Source organism: Capsicum annuum, chromosome 5 (genome assembly GCF_002878395.1).
Source record: "Capsicum annuum cultivar UCD-10X-F1 chromosome 5, UCD10Xv1.1, whole genome shotgun sequence".
Taxonomy (NCBI): Eukaryota; Viridiplantae; Streptophyta; class Magnoliopsida; order Solanales; family Solanaceae; genus Capsicum; species Capsicum annuum.
In genome coordinates, this window is record NC_061115.1 from 218187571 (window position 1) to 218201106 (window position 13536).

At 33.3% G+C, this 13536-nt stretch overlaps 2 protein-coding genes across 2 annotated transcripts; one reads left to right on the forward strand and one right to left on the reverse strand.

Moving 5' to 3' along the window:
- Nucleotides 1-419: 419 nt before the first annotated feature.
- On the reverse strand, nucleotides 420-6171 carry LOC107870241 (geranylgeranyl transferase type-1 subunit beta). Its single transcript, XM_016716702.2, has 11 exons — nucleotides 5847-6171; nucleotides 4207-4282; nucleotides 4069-4127; nucleotides 3824-3963; nucleotides 2972-3027; nucleotides 2815-2891; nucleotides 2239-2284; nucleotides 1443-1567; nucleotides 1085-1155; nucleotides 920-1007; nucleotides 420-815 (listed from the first exon to the last, which is right to left on the reverse strand). Exons 1-11 carry the CDS (start codon nucleotides 6045-6047, stop codon nucleotides 666-668), a joined length of 1089 nt encoding a protein of 362 aa, XP_016572188.1. The 5' UTR covers nucleotides 6048-6171; the 3' UTR covers nucleotides 420-665.
- Nucleotides 6172-11931: 5760 nt separating this feature from the next.
- Nucleotides 11932-13536, forward strand: LOC107872306 (dof zinc finger protein DOF3.6). Its single transcript, XM_016719063.2, is given in 3 exon segments — nucleotides 11932-12100; nucleotides 12230-12874; nucleotides 12876-13536. Coding segments are annotated over 3 exon segments (894 nt in total). The 5' UTR covers nucleotides 11932-12046; the 3' UTR covers nucleotides 13071-13536.

The following is a 13536-nucleotide window of genomic DNA, read 5'->3' on the forward strand; positions in this document are numbered from 1 at the left end:
GGTTAATTAGGGATGGGCTTTAGGTTAGAATTTAGATCCATTAGGTTTGAGTTTAAATTTTACTATAATATAATATATATTTTATATATCTAGGTGAAAAATATAAGTATATATGGTACAGTAATTCTTTACGGGTTAACGATTTATCCAATAAGAAAATTGTGTAATCCACCCCCACACCAATAAGCCGTTAATTAAAAAAATTTAATCCGTTCACCAACCATTTATCCGATAAGCCAATACCAATAAGCTAATAAGTTAATTTTGCGGATGGCTTATCGGATACGGTTCGATTTTGAACAGCCCTAGGCAGGATCCTTAACCCGTGACATGCACCTAACCCACATATCACGCGCTTCGCTCTTACCAATAGCCAAATCCATAATTAGACAGTTTATAGTGCAGAATGTCAAAAATGCTAAAAGAACTAGGCAATCCCTTTCAAAGGTAATGAACATTCAAATATGCTGTAGTTTCATAGTGCACAAAAAAGATGAAAAGAAGTAGGTAAAAAGTATCAACACTTCTATGTCCAGACAACTTAAATTATACCCGAGAGCACGAGACGCGATTTACCAACACTTCTATGTCCAGACAACTTAAATTATACCCGAGAGCGCGAGGCGCGATTCATACCAGCTACACAGGTCCAAATGGAAGCTGGATCAAAGTTTAGGGTGGGCACTATTTGTTATACCCAGTTCAGTGCAGATTGAATTGAGTCCGGGTTCCTCTAACATGCTAAATGCACAAAATCCATAGTAGGCGTGATAAAGATCCGGCAGCTGCTCCGGAGTTTTACCAAAACCACCATACTGTAGAACCACACCAAAAAAAAAAGTTTGAATTTTAGCAGCTGGAAAAACGTTGGTGCTGATGTTCAAGGAATTGAGATAAAAGATAGGAGAAGACGTAGCACCTGGGATTGACAGGTGAAGAGAAATTTACGTAAGCCTTCATAGTCGATGAACTTGTGAGCTCCCAAGATCTTTAGAACTCCTCCAACCCTAATCAAGGGTGTTAATTTGTCAGGCCAGAAGAAATAAAAATGATATCTATTGAAGATAAAGCAATTCGGACTCACCAAAAAGCATAACAAGTGTCCGTAGGTTTGTTTAGTCTACCTTGGAAACCACCATCAGTGTCTGCCTGTCTCTACAAGAAGCAAGATTGAGTCACACCAACTGCAGGACGGAAAGATCACATGGACCATTTCTCGGTCAAAGAACCAGATTTAAGGATTGAATTTGTACAAAAAGTCATCTCTACTAGGTCTTATTTTCTTACTTGGTTCTACATTACATTTTCTTGTGCGTTTGTAATCTGGACTGGTCATCCGCTATCTAAAAATCATTACGTTTATTCTTTGCAGGAATACTGGAAAGCATATTTAGCGGAGAAATATAAGAACTTGTTCATACAGTATTCGATGAAATTTTTACCTGTAGGCTCCAGTCTAGGAGCAAGGGCACGTTTATTAAACAAGAGGATGCGTTCTTCGACAATATATCATCTTCAATTAATCCCATCAATCTGAGAGATGCAACCGCACAAAAAGTGGCACCACCTGTGACACTAAACAATCACCCTCTATGAGAGCTATTATATTACCACCCAAAAAACTATATGATGATTTAAGAACATGCTGTTGCTAGCATATTTCACTTGAGAAACAAAGAAATACATAAAGAAAATTACAGATAAATTTTAGGAGCCCAGCAGAATGTTTTTCCCAACCCCTTGGCTTAAAACAGAGACAACACAATAGCCCCTCTATACATCCAAAAACTACAAATATTGTCAGGGTTAAACTAATAGATTGATTTGCAAGCAAAACCAAGTCAAGAAATAGGAAAACGAACCAATTTTTGTTCTATCACTTTAAACTTTCGACCCAAACCGAAAAACGGAAAAGATCATACAAGAGATATGAAGGATAAGCAGTTCAAGATATTCAAAGCAGTTAAGGAGCCACTTTAACTGTTTGCCTAATATCCTTTAAATTATTTGCCTAATATCCTTTAAATTATCACCCATTTTAACTTTTTCGCAAGTGAATTTGCAACAGTTCACTTGTCTCTTCCAACCCACACCCCCACCACAAAAAGAGAAGAAAGAAACTATTTTTAATAATCAAATTAAAAAATTCTAATATGAAACTTCAAAAGAGTATGGACTTTGCATGAATGGTAAAAACTAGGGATCTAACTAAATGCATCAGCGGGAGTATTTACTCACCATGTGATTCAGATCCAGAAGTTAAACCAAAGCCACCATCGTATGACTGCATGAACCAGACGAGAGTGTTTGACATGTGAAGCATTACCAAGAATCAAAGCAAAAGAGAACTCTAGCGATTTGAAAATTAAACTGATGCATCTATAACATCGACTCTTCGCACTAATAATCTGAGGAATGAGAGCGTAAGTTATCATAAGGGCATAACACTTAACCACTACTAAGACCTTTAATCCTGAAAAGTCTCGCAAGGTTTTTCAGGTACAAACATTGAACAAAATCTAAAATTTCAAAATAAGGATGTGAATGCTCAAATGTTCTCTGTGAAAGTAAGAATTTCCCTAATAAAAGTGCTTTCAATGACAGCTTGCGTACCTCGACTAAAAAATAAATACTTGACTGGATTTGCTTGCCACCAATAAACTAAACATAGTAATGTTGGTAATTGGAATGAATTTGTATATGCCAAATATGAGATATGATTGCTTTATTTAAGTTCACATCATTCGGGTGCTAACTATATCAAAGACACAGAACAAGAAATCTAGAGAAAACAGATGCTCATGCTCTGCATACCTGACAGTTTATAATGTACTCTTTGGCTTTGTCTTTGTCAATGCCACTCCAGTTTTCCAACATGGAAGAGATTGCCGCTGGTATGCAGGTCAGAAATAATCAATTTTCATTCTGAAGTATTTAAGTTCAACAAGCTCAATTCAGCGTATCTTCATACCTGCACAATATACAAAGCGGAGGTCTGTCTCTGCCCCGCTATGGATGGGCATAAAGCTGGAAAGTGAAAAAAAGTAGTACTAGTTAATAAGAAAGAACCTAAATAGGCATAAACACACCCATATCTTCTGAGTCAAGATTATGTTACACTCTTTTGCATGTCAAAGTTTTTCAGTTCGTTGTGGTTAAGGAAAGGGAGTGTATGAAACATGGCATACTAATTTCACAGTTGGGACATGTGTATCTAATGGTAACTCTCAAGACGTGTTGGCAGAATAAATGATGCATATAACAATCTGTGTCCTAGCTTTCCAACAGCAATTGTAACATATAAGAAGTTGTATCTACCATGGCTTAAGTACTTTCAGCTCTTTCCTTTTTTAAAAAATAAATCAGTAAGACTTTGTCCTTTTCTTTGCTTCCCTACTTTTCCTTCTTATTCTTGTTTCTTTTCAGATGGGGAACAGAAGTGATCGTCCGTAAAGGTTAGAAAGGGCTGTATCATTTTCCTAAGGTAGGAGTTCCGAATAATACCGTCCATACTTATCCCATTGATTTTTTTTCAACATGCTTTGCTGGACAAAAATTTACTAGTTACAGAATATAATAAAAGAAACTGATATCTCAAAAATTGAGAACCAATGGGGTTGATGCCTGGGTATAGAGTGCATTTACCATTCTAATTTTACCATATGTGCTATGAGAGTAAGCAAAAACAATGGTGTATAGACCCAAGGGTATTTGAAGAATAACGAAGGACTTTCTTAGAGACGAAATAAGGATGCAATGTATACAAAATGTATCACTGATCAAAGATTTGGAAATAATAGAAAGAAAGGTAATAAAGAGGTACCTCCCATCTTGTTGCTGAAGATTTCTCATTGATTTGATTATTGTAATGGAATCCAACAGTGAAAGGTCATAACCAAGAGTCTTCAAAATTGATAAGGCGCAGTAAGTACTCGCCAAGTGACTACCATTGGGAATTGCATCCTGTGTACAGACAATAAGACCAGTAAATCCAGAGGAATAAGTTTTTATAGATCGCTGGTTTATCCTCAACAACAATTAACATTTACTATAACCACATTCTTGTACCCCATGGTCATTTTGTCGAAACTGAGAACTTCTAGAACCATGGAATCCATAAAATTGTCCTGCACAAAACCAGAAGTCCCCAATAAATTTCTCCTGTTTTCAACTTGAGAAAACTTCTCTACATTGGATGAACCATACCATTGCTCAGTTCAGCTTCGTCTTGTGGATGAGCTTGCAGTGATAAAACCCAATTGATCACCCCTTCTTTGTCAACCTGACATCAACCAAAAGATCACTTTTTTGCTAGCCAACTCTTCTAAACATTCAAAACTAGATAATTCTTGCGTTTCAGGCTTTTCCAGTTTTCAAACAGCTCAAATTTGTTATCACACATTAAATATTGTTGTTACGCAATCTAGAAAAGTTGGGGGAAGTTTTGAGTGCTGCATTCGAACATAACACAAGAGCTGGGTTAACAGATCATAAATCAAAAGAAAACTATACAAAAGGCTGACGACGATACATAGTTTAGAAGAAAAATAAAAAACGCACTCCCTCGTCCCGAAAAATAAGAAATCATAATACAAGGCTCAGTGCATCTAACTTTTGTATACTATGAAAAGAATTCTCCAGTAACAAAATTTACATTATTAAAGAGTACAAAATTCTCTTCTCTCACCCGTTTGTTTGGATGGTTGTCGCCTATTGTATTGTATTGTTAGTTTAAATGCAATGTTTGTTTTGATTGTTACTTAAATTTCATTGTATCGTATCCCTATATTCATCGTTAGGTAATGACTAATCCAATTTTGTGAAATTACTGATTTTGTTTTTAATAATCTTATTCTATCCTTTGTCCTTGCTTTTTATAGTAGCTCTACCTTTTCGGTAGGTTTTGTTGATCTGTGACATTAAGTAACGACTGAAGAAAACACAATACAGTACATACCATACAAAACAATACAACAGAATATGTAACACCATACAAACATAGTACTTACCATTAAGTAAAAATGAATTTAACATACAATACAATAAAATTTAATTAACAATCAAAATAAACAACTTATCTAAACTAACAACGCAACGTGATATATAATAGATAACAACCATCCAAACAAAGCTATGAGAGTAATGAAAACATTGTTGATATCTAAAAGCAACAGTGAACTGAAAGGTCAAGAGGAATACGCATAAGGTGAAGGTACTAGTTCAAAAATCATCTCTAAATAGCAATTATGCCGATTTTGTCGAAAAATAAAGGAACTGAATCATCAAAATCTAGTTCAATAAGCTCAAAAACGCATCATCTTCCTCCTCCGCCATTGTACGGATCTAATCAGAGTATTTGCACCACCGGCAAGAAAATCCAGCAAAGTCGGAATTTTTCACTATTTTATTGTATTTAGGTTTAAAATTAGTAAAGTTAAGTGAACATAAAATACAGTACAAAACGATACATTATGAAACAGTACTTACGCGATGGAGAGAACAAAGGATATCGAGACCGCATACAGCAAAGTAAGCAAGAGTAACTCGATTGATATCTTGTGATTGATAAGGTGAAGGTAATAGTTCCAATATCATCTCTAAATAGCAAATATGACGATTTTTATCGAAGAAAAAAGGAGCAGAATAATCGAAATCTAGATTGGATAAGCTCAAAAATGCTTCATCTTCCTTCGCCATTGTACGGATCTAATCGGAGAATTTTATTGTATTTTAGGTTTAAAAATTAGTTAAATTGACTCTCGCGAAACGTGACAAGTAAGAGTGAACATAAGCAGTACAACATAATAATACAGTACGATACAATACATTATGAAACAAATACTTACGCGATCGAGAGAGCGAAGGATATCGAGACTGCATATAGCGAAGTAAGCGAGAGTAAGTCGATTGATCTCTTGTGATTGATAAGGTGAAGGTAATAGCTCAAGCATCATCTCTAAATAGCAAATATGGCGATTTTTATCGAAGAATAAAGGAATTGAATCGCCGGAATCTAGATCGGAAAATGCATCGTCGTCTTCTGCCATTATATGGAACTCGTCGGAGTATTGCCGCCGGCTGGAAATTCCGGCGAAGTTCGTTGAAAGGACTTTTTACTGGAGCAAACTACTTTAGTGACAATTTATTGGGTTGGGTTCCCCTATTTGGGCCGCTTTGCTAAAATGGGCTCCCTAAGTTATAACGGACTTTTTACTGGAGCAAACTACTTTAGTGACAATTTATTGGGTTGGGTTCCCCTATTTGGGCCGCTTTGCTAAAATGGGCTCCCTTGCTGAGCCCAACTAGTTTCGTGACAGTAATTGGGTTGGATTTCCCTTATTTGGGCCGTTTTCTTTAAAGGGAAAATTACTTAAAACTGCAACTTAAGTTATTAATATTACTTAAAACTCCGACTCCCGAAACTAATTACAAAAGTCTCTTCTCACACTTTCTTTCTCCAACTATCGAATACATAATCCACCTCCCTATTTTGACTCCTCAAACAACGCCCAAAATCAAGGATTAAGACTGACCCCAAACAAGTGAATACGCCTCTACCTCTCCCTAATGATCATCAGATCTCGAATCCACGTCGTCTTGCACTATTGAATCTCGAATCCACGATAGCGTACAAGACCGTTCAAGCCATGAGAAATTTAAAAGTTTGAAGATTCGTCAATGAAGGTTGAAAATGATGATGTTAATGAATATATATAAGAATGATGTATCTGTTAAGAGAGCTTGAAGATACATAAGAAAAGATTCATCATGCGATCCTCCACCAAATATACAAAAGCTATATATCTTACCGAACATTAGGTTACAAATACATAAATAAAGATATGTTTGGTTGAAAATCTACAAAAAATCATGTATCAAAATGCTTTTTGTGCTACTGATACATAAGACTTATGTATCTGAATGTATTTCTATGATATTAATACTTAAGAGTTATGTATCGATACTTATGTATCAGATGGTGATGTATCGCGGGTCTTAGCTATATATCACAACAACGAATGAAAAATTGAGATTTCACGTAACTATGCAAACAATCGAGATTTTATGTAATTACTTACTAAACTATTAAAATTTATGAAAATTGCCCAGAATATTTACACAATTAACCGATCGAATTTTTTCTTACGTTTTTAGTCATAAATATAGATTGTACTTTAATTATGCATATGAATTATACATATATTATGCATCCATCGATGATTTTTAGTTTAAGCATTTCAATGTGCGTTAATTAGGTTAATTATTCTTGCTTAAATCACTATGTTGAAGGCGAAAATATTTTATCCGATCAGATGTTTACACTAAATCATATAATTTTATTTATATTTACGTGATAAGATCAGAATGCATATTGATTAACTATCGTTAAGTGCTAAATGTCTACGTGCAAACACGTATCATGTATCTATAATCTATATACATATCTCGCTTTTCGTTGCATATGCAATATTATGATACCAAATTTATCTGAATGCAATGCATTTGATTGGACAAAAAGAAACGAAGTAGCTTTCGAGAAGCATAAATCTATATATGTAAGTATTCACTAAAATTATATTGTGATATATAGTAAGTCTGAATTTATGATTTTTCAATATAATAATTTTTAAAAGTAAGAACCTTAAAAGCTCCGCTCCACCTGATAGTATTCAGTAAAGATGGATTCAGAATTTTCACCCAAAAGGTCTGATATATAAAATCGTAAAAAATAATGCAATCCTTGAAATTAAACCATGAATATTGGGGTACATTTTGAATACCTTGGACCGCTAAGTTAACCTTCTCTATGTTATATAGAGAATTTAAATTTATATATGTACATAAACTCAAAAAATCTATCCTATATATATAATTTAATGTTTAGAAGTTCGGACAAATACCTTCTCACCTCTAGATCCGCCCTTGAATTAGCAGGGGTCGATAGATCACTTGGTGAAATCAAGTAGATGGTTGTCTGCTCATTCCAGCTAAGAGTTTGGGTGAATACCTTTTTGCCCCTAGATTAATACGGGTCGATAGACCACTTGGTTAGTTCTACCCTATATATATAATATAATTTTTAGAAGATCAGGTGAACACTCTCTCACCTCTAGATCCGCCCCTGAATTGGCAGGGGTCGATAGACCACTTGGTGAAATCAAGTAGATGGTTGTCTGCTCATTCCAGCTAAGAGTTCAGGTGAACACCTTTGCGCCCTAGATTAATACGAGTCGATAGACCACTCGGTGAAATCGAAGTAGGTGATCGTCTATTCATTCCAGCTAACAGTTCGGGTGAACACCTTCCCACCCCTAGATTAATTAGTACGAGTCAATAGACCACTTGGTGAAATCAAAGTAGATGAGTTGTCTATTCATTCCAACTAAGAATTTAATTATTTAATTCATTATGTCTCTAATTAGAATTTAGAGATATTAATTAATTAAAATTTCTTTTCAGATCATGCATGCATGCATAAAGTTATCAAATCTATTAAACAACATTATCATATCATCAACCCTTAATTAACAAATAATTAGGAATCTGTGGCATAAGCATCTCCATGTATTAATCACGTGAGGTATATTTAGAGGAACATGCATATTGTTTCAACAAATCAAACCTAAAATAAATCTAAGATTTTAATCAAAGAGTTACATGAGTTTTTTTTTGGGTGGGTGGGGTGGGGGGTGTTTTAACCTGGTGTTTGATGTCCGTATTGAAGCTCGATTATATTTAAATTTACGCATTATAGGTCTCATTTCCGAGGCGGTGTTCCCAATAATTTTTTTTCAATTTTAAAAGGCTTGAATTCGAAACCCCTAATTAAAGATGGATGCTCACAATTATCCCATCATAACCCACCATATCGGTGAGTAGACGGCATTATATATATATAATTCGCATGTATCTTAATTATTTCATCGAGTATATATTTACTATATATCTTCAATAATAGACATATCGATAATTTTGCATATCAAGACTCAGAAAATAAGGATGAACCACTCAACTTCTTCGATCGATATGTGTCATTGTATATATTTAAAGGTACAATATACTTAATGACAAAATTTTAAGACGAAATTCGTCAAGTTCTATTGAATTACTGAATTCTACTGAACCCGTAGCTTCAATGATAGATTCACCCTAGGATCTGTCCCAACTATGTGACAGAAATGGAACAAATAACGATGGTTTTCGTATTGAGGCTTGATATTATATCTTTTTTTTTTTTTTTTTTTTTTAAATAAAGATGGTGTTCAGAATCCATCTAAACTTCCATGTACCTTATTAATTATTTCATCGATTATATATTTACTATATCTTCAATAATAGACATATCGATAATTTTATATATATCAAAACTCAGAAAGTAAGGATGAAGCATCGTCTTTTATAATTAACCGTTCACTTCATTGACCATTAATGTCACATCATATACGAATATGGCATGTTTTTTACGAGTTTAACCAAACTCAACTTTTTCGATCGATACACATCGTTATATATATTTAAAGGTACAATATATCTAATGATAAAATTTTAAGATGAAACTCGTCAAATTCTATTAAATTATTGAATTCTACTAAATCCGTAACTTCAAGATCTGTCCCAACTATGTGACAGCAATTGAACAAATAATTGCATGGAAAAAAAAGCTGCACAAAGGTTATTACTTACTTTACAACTAATAAATAATGTAATGCATGGCATAGAAAAACATGGTTTGCTTTTTGCATGAAAATGAGCTCAAAAGACATTATTCCTTAAAGGGATTTTCTAAAGTTTTTTTTTTCTAGTTTGATTTGACACAGAGTTTTAAAATAAATTTTTGAATTTTATAGTTATAAATTTAAACTATATAGAATATAAGAAACTGTTTGTTAATTTTATAATCTTAAATGTATCAAATAGAAAATTGAAAATTAAAGAGCTGTAAAAAAAAAAGAGACAATTCTTTTCGAAACTGACCAAAAAAAAAGGTAAGATAAATGAATTGAAATAGAGGGCGTATTATATCGTAGTATATTATTATATATATCATTGTCCTGTGACCAGAAGGTTGATCACGGGTCCTCCAGGAGAAATGCAGGATAAAGTTGCGTACAATAGACCTTTGTAGTTCGTCGGACCCTGAGCATAACGAGAGCGCTTTAGTAAATCGGGCTATCGCCCCTAAACCAAAGATATGTAAAATGTATGATTAAAATATTTTTTAATCTTTTAGTCTTAAACTTATCATATGAAAAGTTGAAATTAAAGAATCGCCAAGTAAAAAAATATTCTATTTAAAATAGATAAAAAATAAAAATAGAATAAATAAATTGAAATGGATGAAATATTAATAAATTAATAGAAGGAATTAGATTCTTACTCCACCATCTCCCTAAAATATTTTTTTTTCCTGAGATTTAATTTGATCCACAACATGTTTTTTACTTTTCATTTTAGAAAATGAAGATTATTTTGTTGTTTGTTTTCATCTTTATCCTTTTGTCATAAATATAAATAGATATTAATATAGTGTAAAAAGGAGAGAAGGATTAAATAAAAATAATATAGTAATAAATAAGAATAATTTAATTAAATTATTTTTAATTAATATTTTTTTTTAAAATATAAATTTAAAACATGACAAGTATTTAGAAACAGACGAAATATGATTGATATTTTCAAATTTACACACATTTGAGAGTGGGTTTGTTTGTGTACTTAAAGAAGCAAAGGAGACAGGGAGAAAAAGAAAGAAAGATACTTTTGATGGTGACATCCCACCATCAGATACCTTTTCCTTTTCGGGGTCGGAGAGATAAGAGATAATTAATTTCACGATTTTAAAATGAATTTATCATATTTAATTTTGATAAAATATATGAGATAATTCATCGTAGAATTAATTTTTACGGGATTATAGTGTTATTTTTATCCCTTTTTGAGGGTGAAATAACTAAGCTCGGGATAGCTAATCCTGGAATAACTAATTTTCCAACCAAACAACCCCTTAAAATCAAACGTTTATACTCCCACCGTTTTATTTTACTTGGCTTCTGATTACTTGACATATCCTCTAAGAAAATTTTAATTAGAGGTATGTTTTACTAAACCAGTTTTATAAGTGATGTTTTGAAACTCTAAATTTTACTCTTACTATTTTTTCTATAACTATTTAATTAATACTAAAGATAGTATAAAAGAAAAGTAATAAATTTTTTAGGCAAAATAAAATGAAATGGAGGGAGTATATACTTTTGTGTAATTAATTATATTTAGGGTTTCTTGTTTGAGTATAAGAATTTTAGCTTGATCCAATTTGGATGATCTACTAATTGTCTCCACTTTTCTTTAATCATTTGGAATTTACTATAAGTCGATTAATTTAAATTCGCGTCACATAAGTCATTTAGTTATGATCGAAATACTCTTTACTAAGAATTTTTCACCTGTGTTATGTTATCTTTACTTGTTTTAGCAGATAATCTATCTTATTTTTGCTATTAGAAGGACACAATTTTTAAGGAGGCTTTTACCAATTATAAATATCTTTTAGGTCATGAATTGTTAGTGTACGAGAAATATAATTTTTACACTACCAATGTATGTAACTTAAACCTCTAAAAAAAATTGTCTTGTCTCATTCATGATTGAAACAAGATAGTATCATAAAAGGATGTAATAACTTACAAAAAAGAAATTAAACACTGTCTTTGTTGAAACCCTAATATTATCACTACCAAGGGCAGCTCCTCCCTTAACCAGGTCCAGGGGTCTCGGGTTTGAGCCCTTGGGAGGGAGCGCTACCCTCGAATGGGTCCTACTCGGTGTGAATTCGAATTAATCGAATTTCAATACAGATACCGGACACCGGAAGTAAAAAAAGGAAAGATAGTTAAATAAAGTCTCTTCTCCTTTATATTTCTTCTCATCTCTCCTCTCTTTTGTTCTTTCTTCTTTGTTTAGCTTTCTTTCTTTCTTTCTCTTTTCAACAATATACATATATATCAACTTTTTACAAAAGAGAAAGAACTATTTGGAGCACTCAATAATGGCTTTCTCATCTATTCCACTCTATCTAGATCCTTCGAATTGGCAACATGAGGTAAATTTGGTGACAAAGATATACATATTCACACTTTATTTTCCAAATACTTAATTTGAATATACCACTATATAGTATTACTATTTGATTTTTTAACTCACTTACTTTCATTCTTGCAAAATTTTGCAGCAAGAAAATCAACAACAACAACAACTTGGAGTTACTAATCATGAGATGAATTACCCCTCTGAGCTCTCGCCAGCTGTGTTGCCACCTCCAGTAGCAACAGGAAGTGGCGGTCCAGCTGGCTCAGTTAGGCCTGGCTCAATGACAGAAAGAGCCAGGCTAGCAAAGATACCACAGCCGGAGAATGCCTTGAAATGTCCACGTTGTGCATCCACGAACACAAAGTTTTGCTACTACAACAACTACAACCTTTCTCAACCGCGCCACTTCTGCAAGACTTGCCGGAGGTACTGGACTAGAGGTGGCGCGCTGAGGAATGTCCCGGTTGGAGGTGGTTGTAGGAGGAACAACAAGAGAAGTAGCAAAAGAAGTAGATCAACAAAATCACCAAATAGAAGTGATCAAAGATCAAGAAATAATGTTCCAACTATTAGTACTAGTACTATTACTTTCCCTAGCCATTTGCCTCTTCCTAATACTAGTACACATTTATCATTCTTGAATACACCTTTTCATAATTTAAATGACTTCAATTCTACACAAAATGACATGAATTTTGGAGAAATTCAATCTCATGAGGGTGATGGAAGATTTATTGACCAATTTAGACTTCAACAAATGCAACAATTTTCTTTCTTCCCCCCCCTTAGAACAACAACCTAGTAATTTATATCCAATTAGTGAATTTGGGATTAGTCATGATTTGGAAAATGTGAAGGTGGAAGAGAATAAGAGTAGTATTAATAGCCAAGGGATGAATTTACAAAGAAATAACACTTTGGGGGTTAATCAATTTTGGATAGATTATAATATTTCTAGTACTTCTACTAGTCAACTATTATGATTTTCTTGATCTATCTTCAAGAGAAAACCCTATTCAAGTTTCTTGAGTTCTCATTTTTCTTGGATAATGGCCTCGTCCGGACCAACTTCTGCACACATTATTTCACATGTGTATGATCTACTATCTCTCACCAGCATATGCAGTATCAGATTACTCTGTCTATCAAGACTTATGCAGGTTCCTGGTTATCAGATAACTCTGTTCATCAAGGCTAATTTGTTTCTACAAAAATCTCATCTAGCTAGAAGCTTTTTAATGGTAGGTTTTCTAGTTCTAATTTTTTGGTTCTTTGAGTATTATTGTATTATGTGTTTGTTTAAAAGTTTAGGTTTTTCTTCTTTTTATTTTTTAAATCTATTCAAGATCTCCAAACATCATTTAACATGAAGATAATTGTGATTCTAAGAGATGTAATCCAATGCATTGTACTAAGTAACTTAATTATTGAGTGATGATATTCTTCTTC

What these genes read in the sequence shown, in the direction of transcription:
- LOC107870241 (XM_016716702.2), bottom strand. Translation starts at nt 6,047, where the DNA reads ATGGCAGAAGACGACGATGCATTTTCCGATCTAGATTCCGGCGATTCA. An exon ending in TTCGACAAAATGACCATGGG is followed by an intron (nt 3,964 to 4,068) that starts GTACAAGAATGT and finishes GTCTGTACACAG; the next exon opens with GATGCAATTCCCAATGGTAG. An exon ending in AGTACATTATAAACTGTCAG is followed by an intron (nt 2,285 to 2,814) that starts GTATGCAGAGCA and finishes TGGTTCATGCAG; the next exon opens with TCATACGATGGTGGCTTTGG.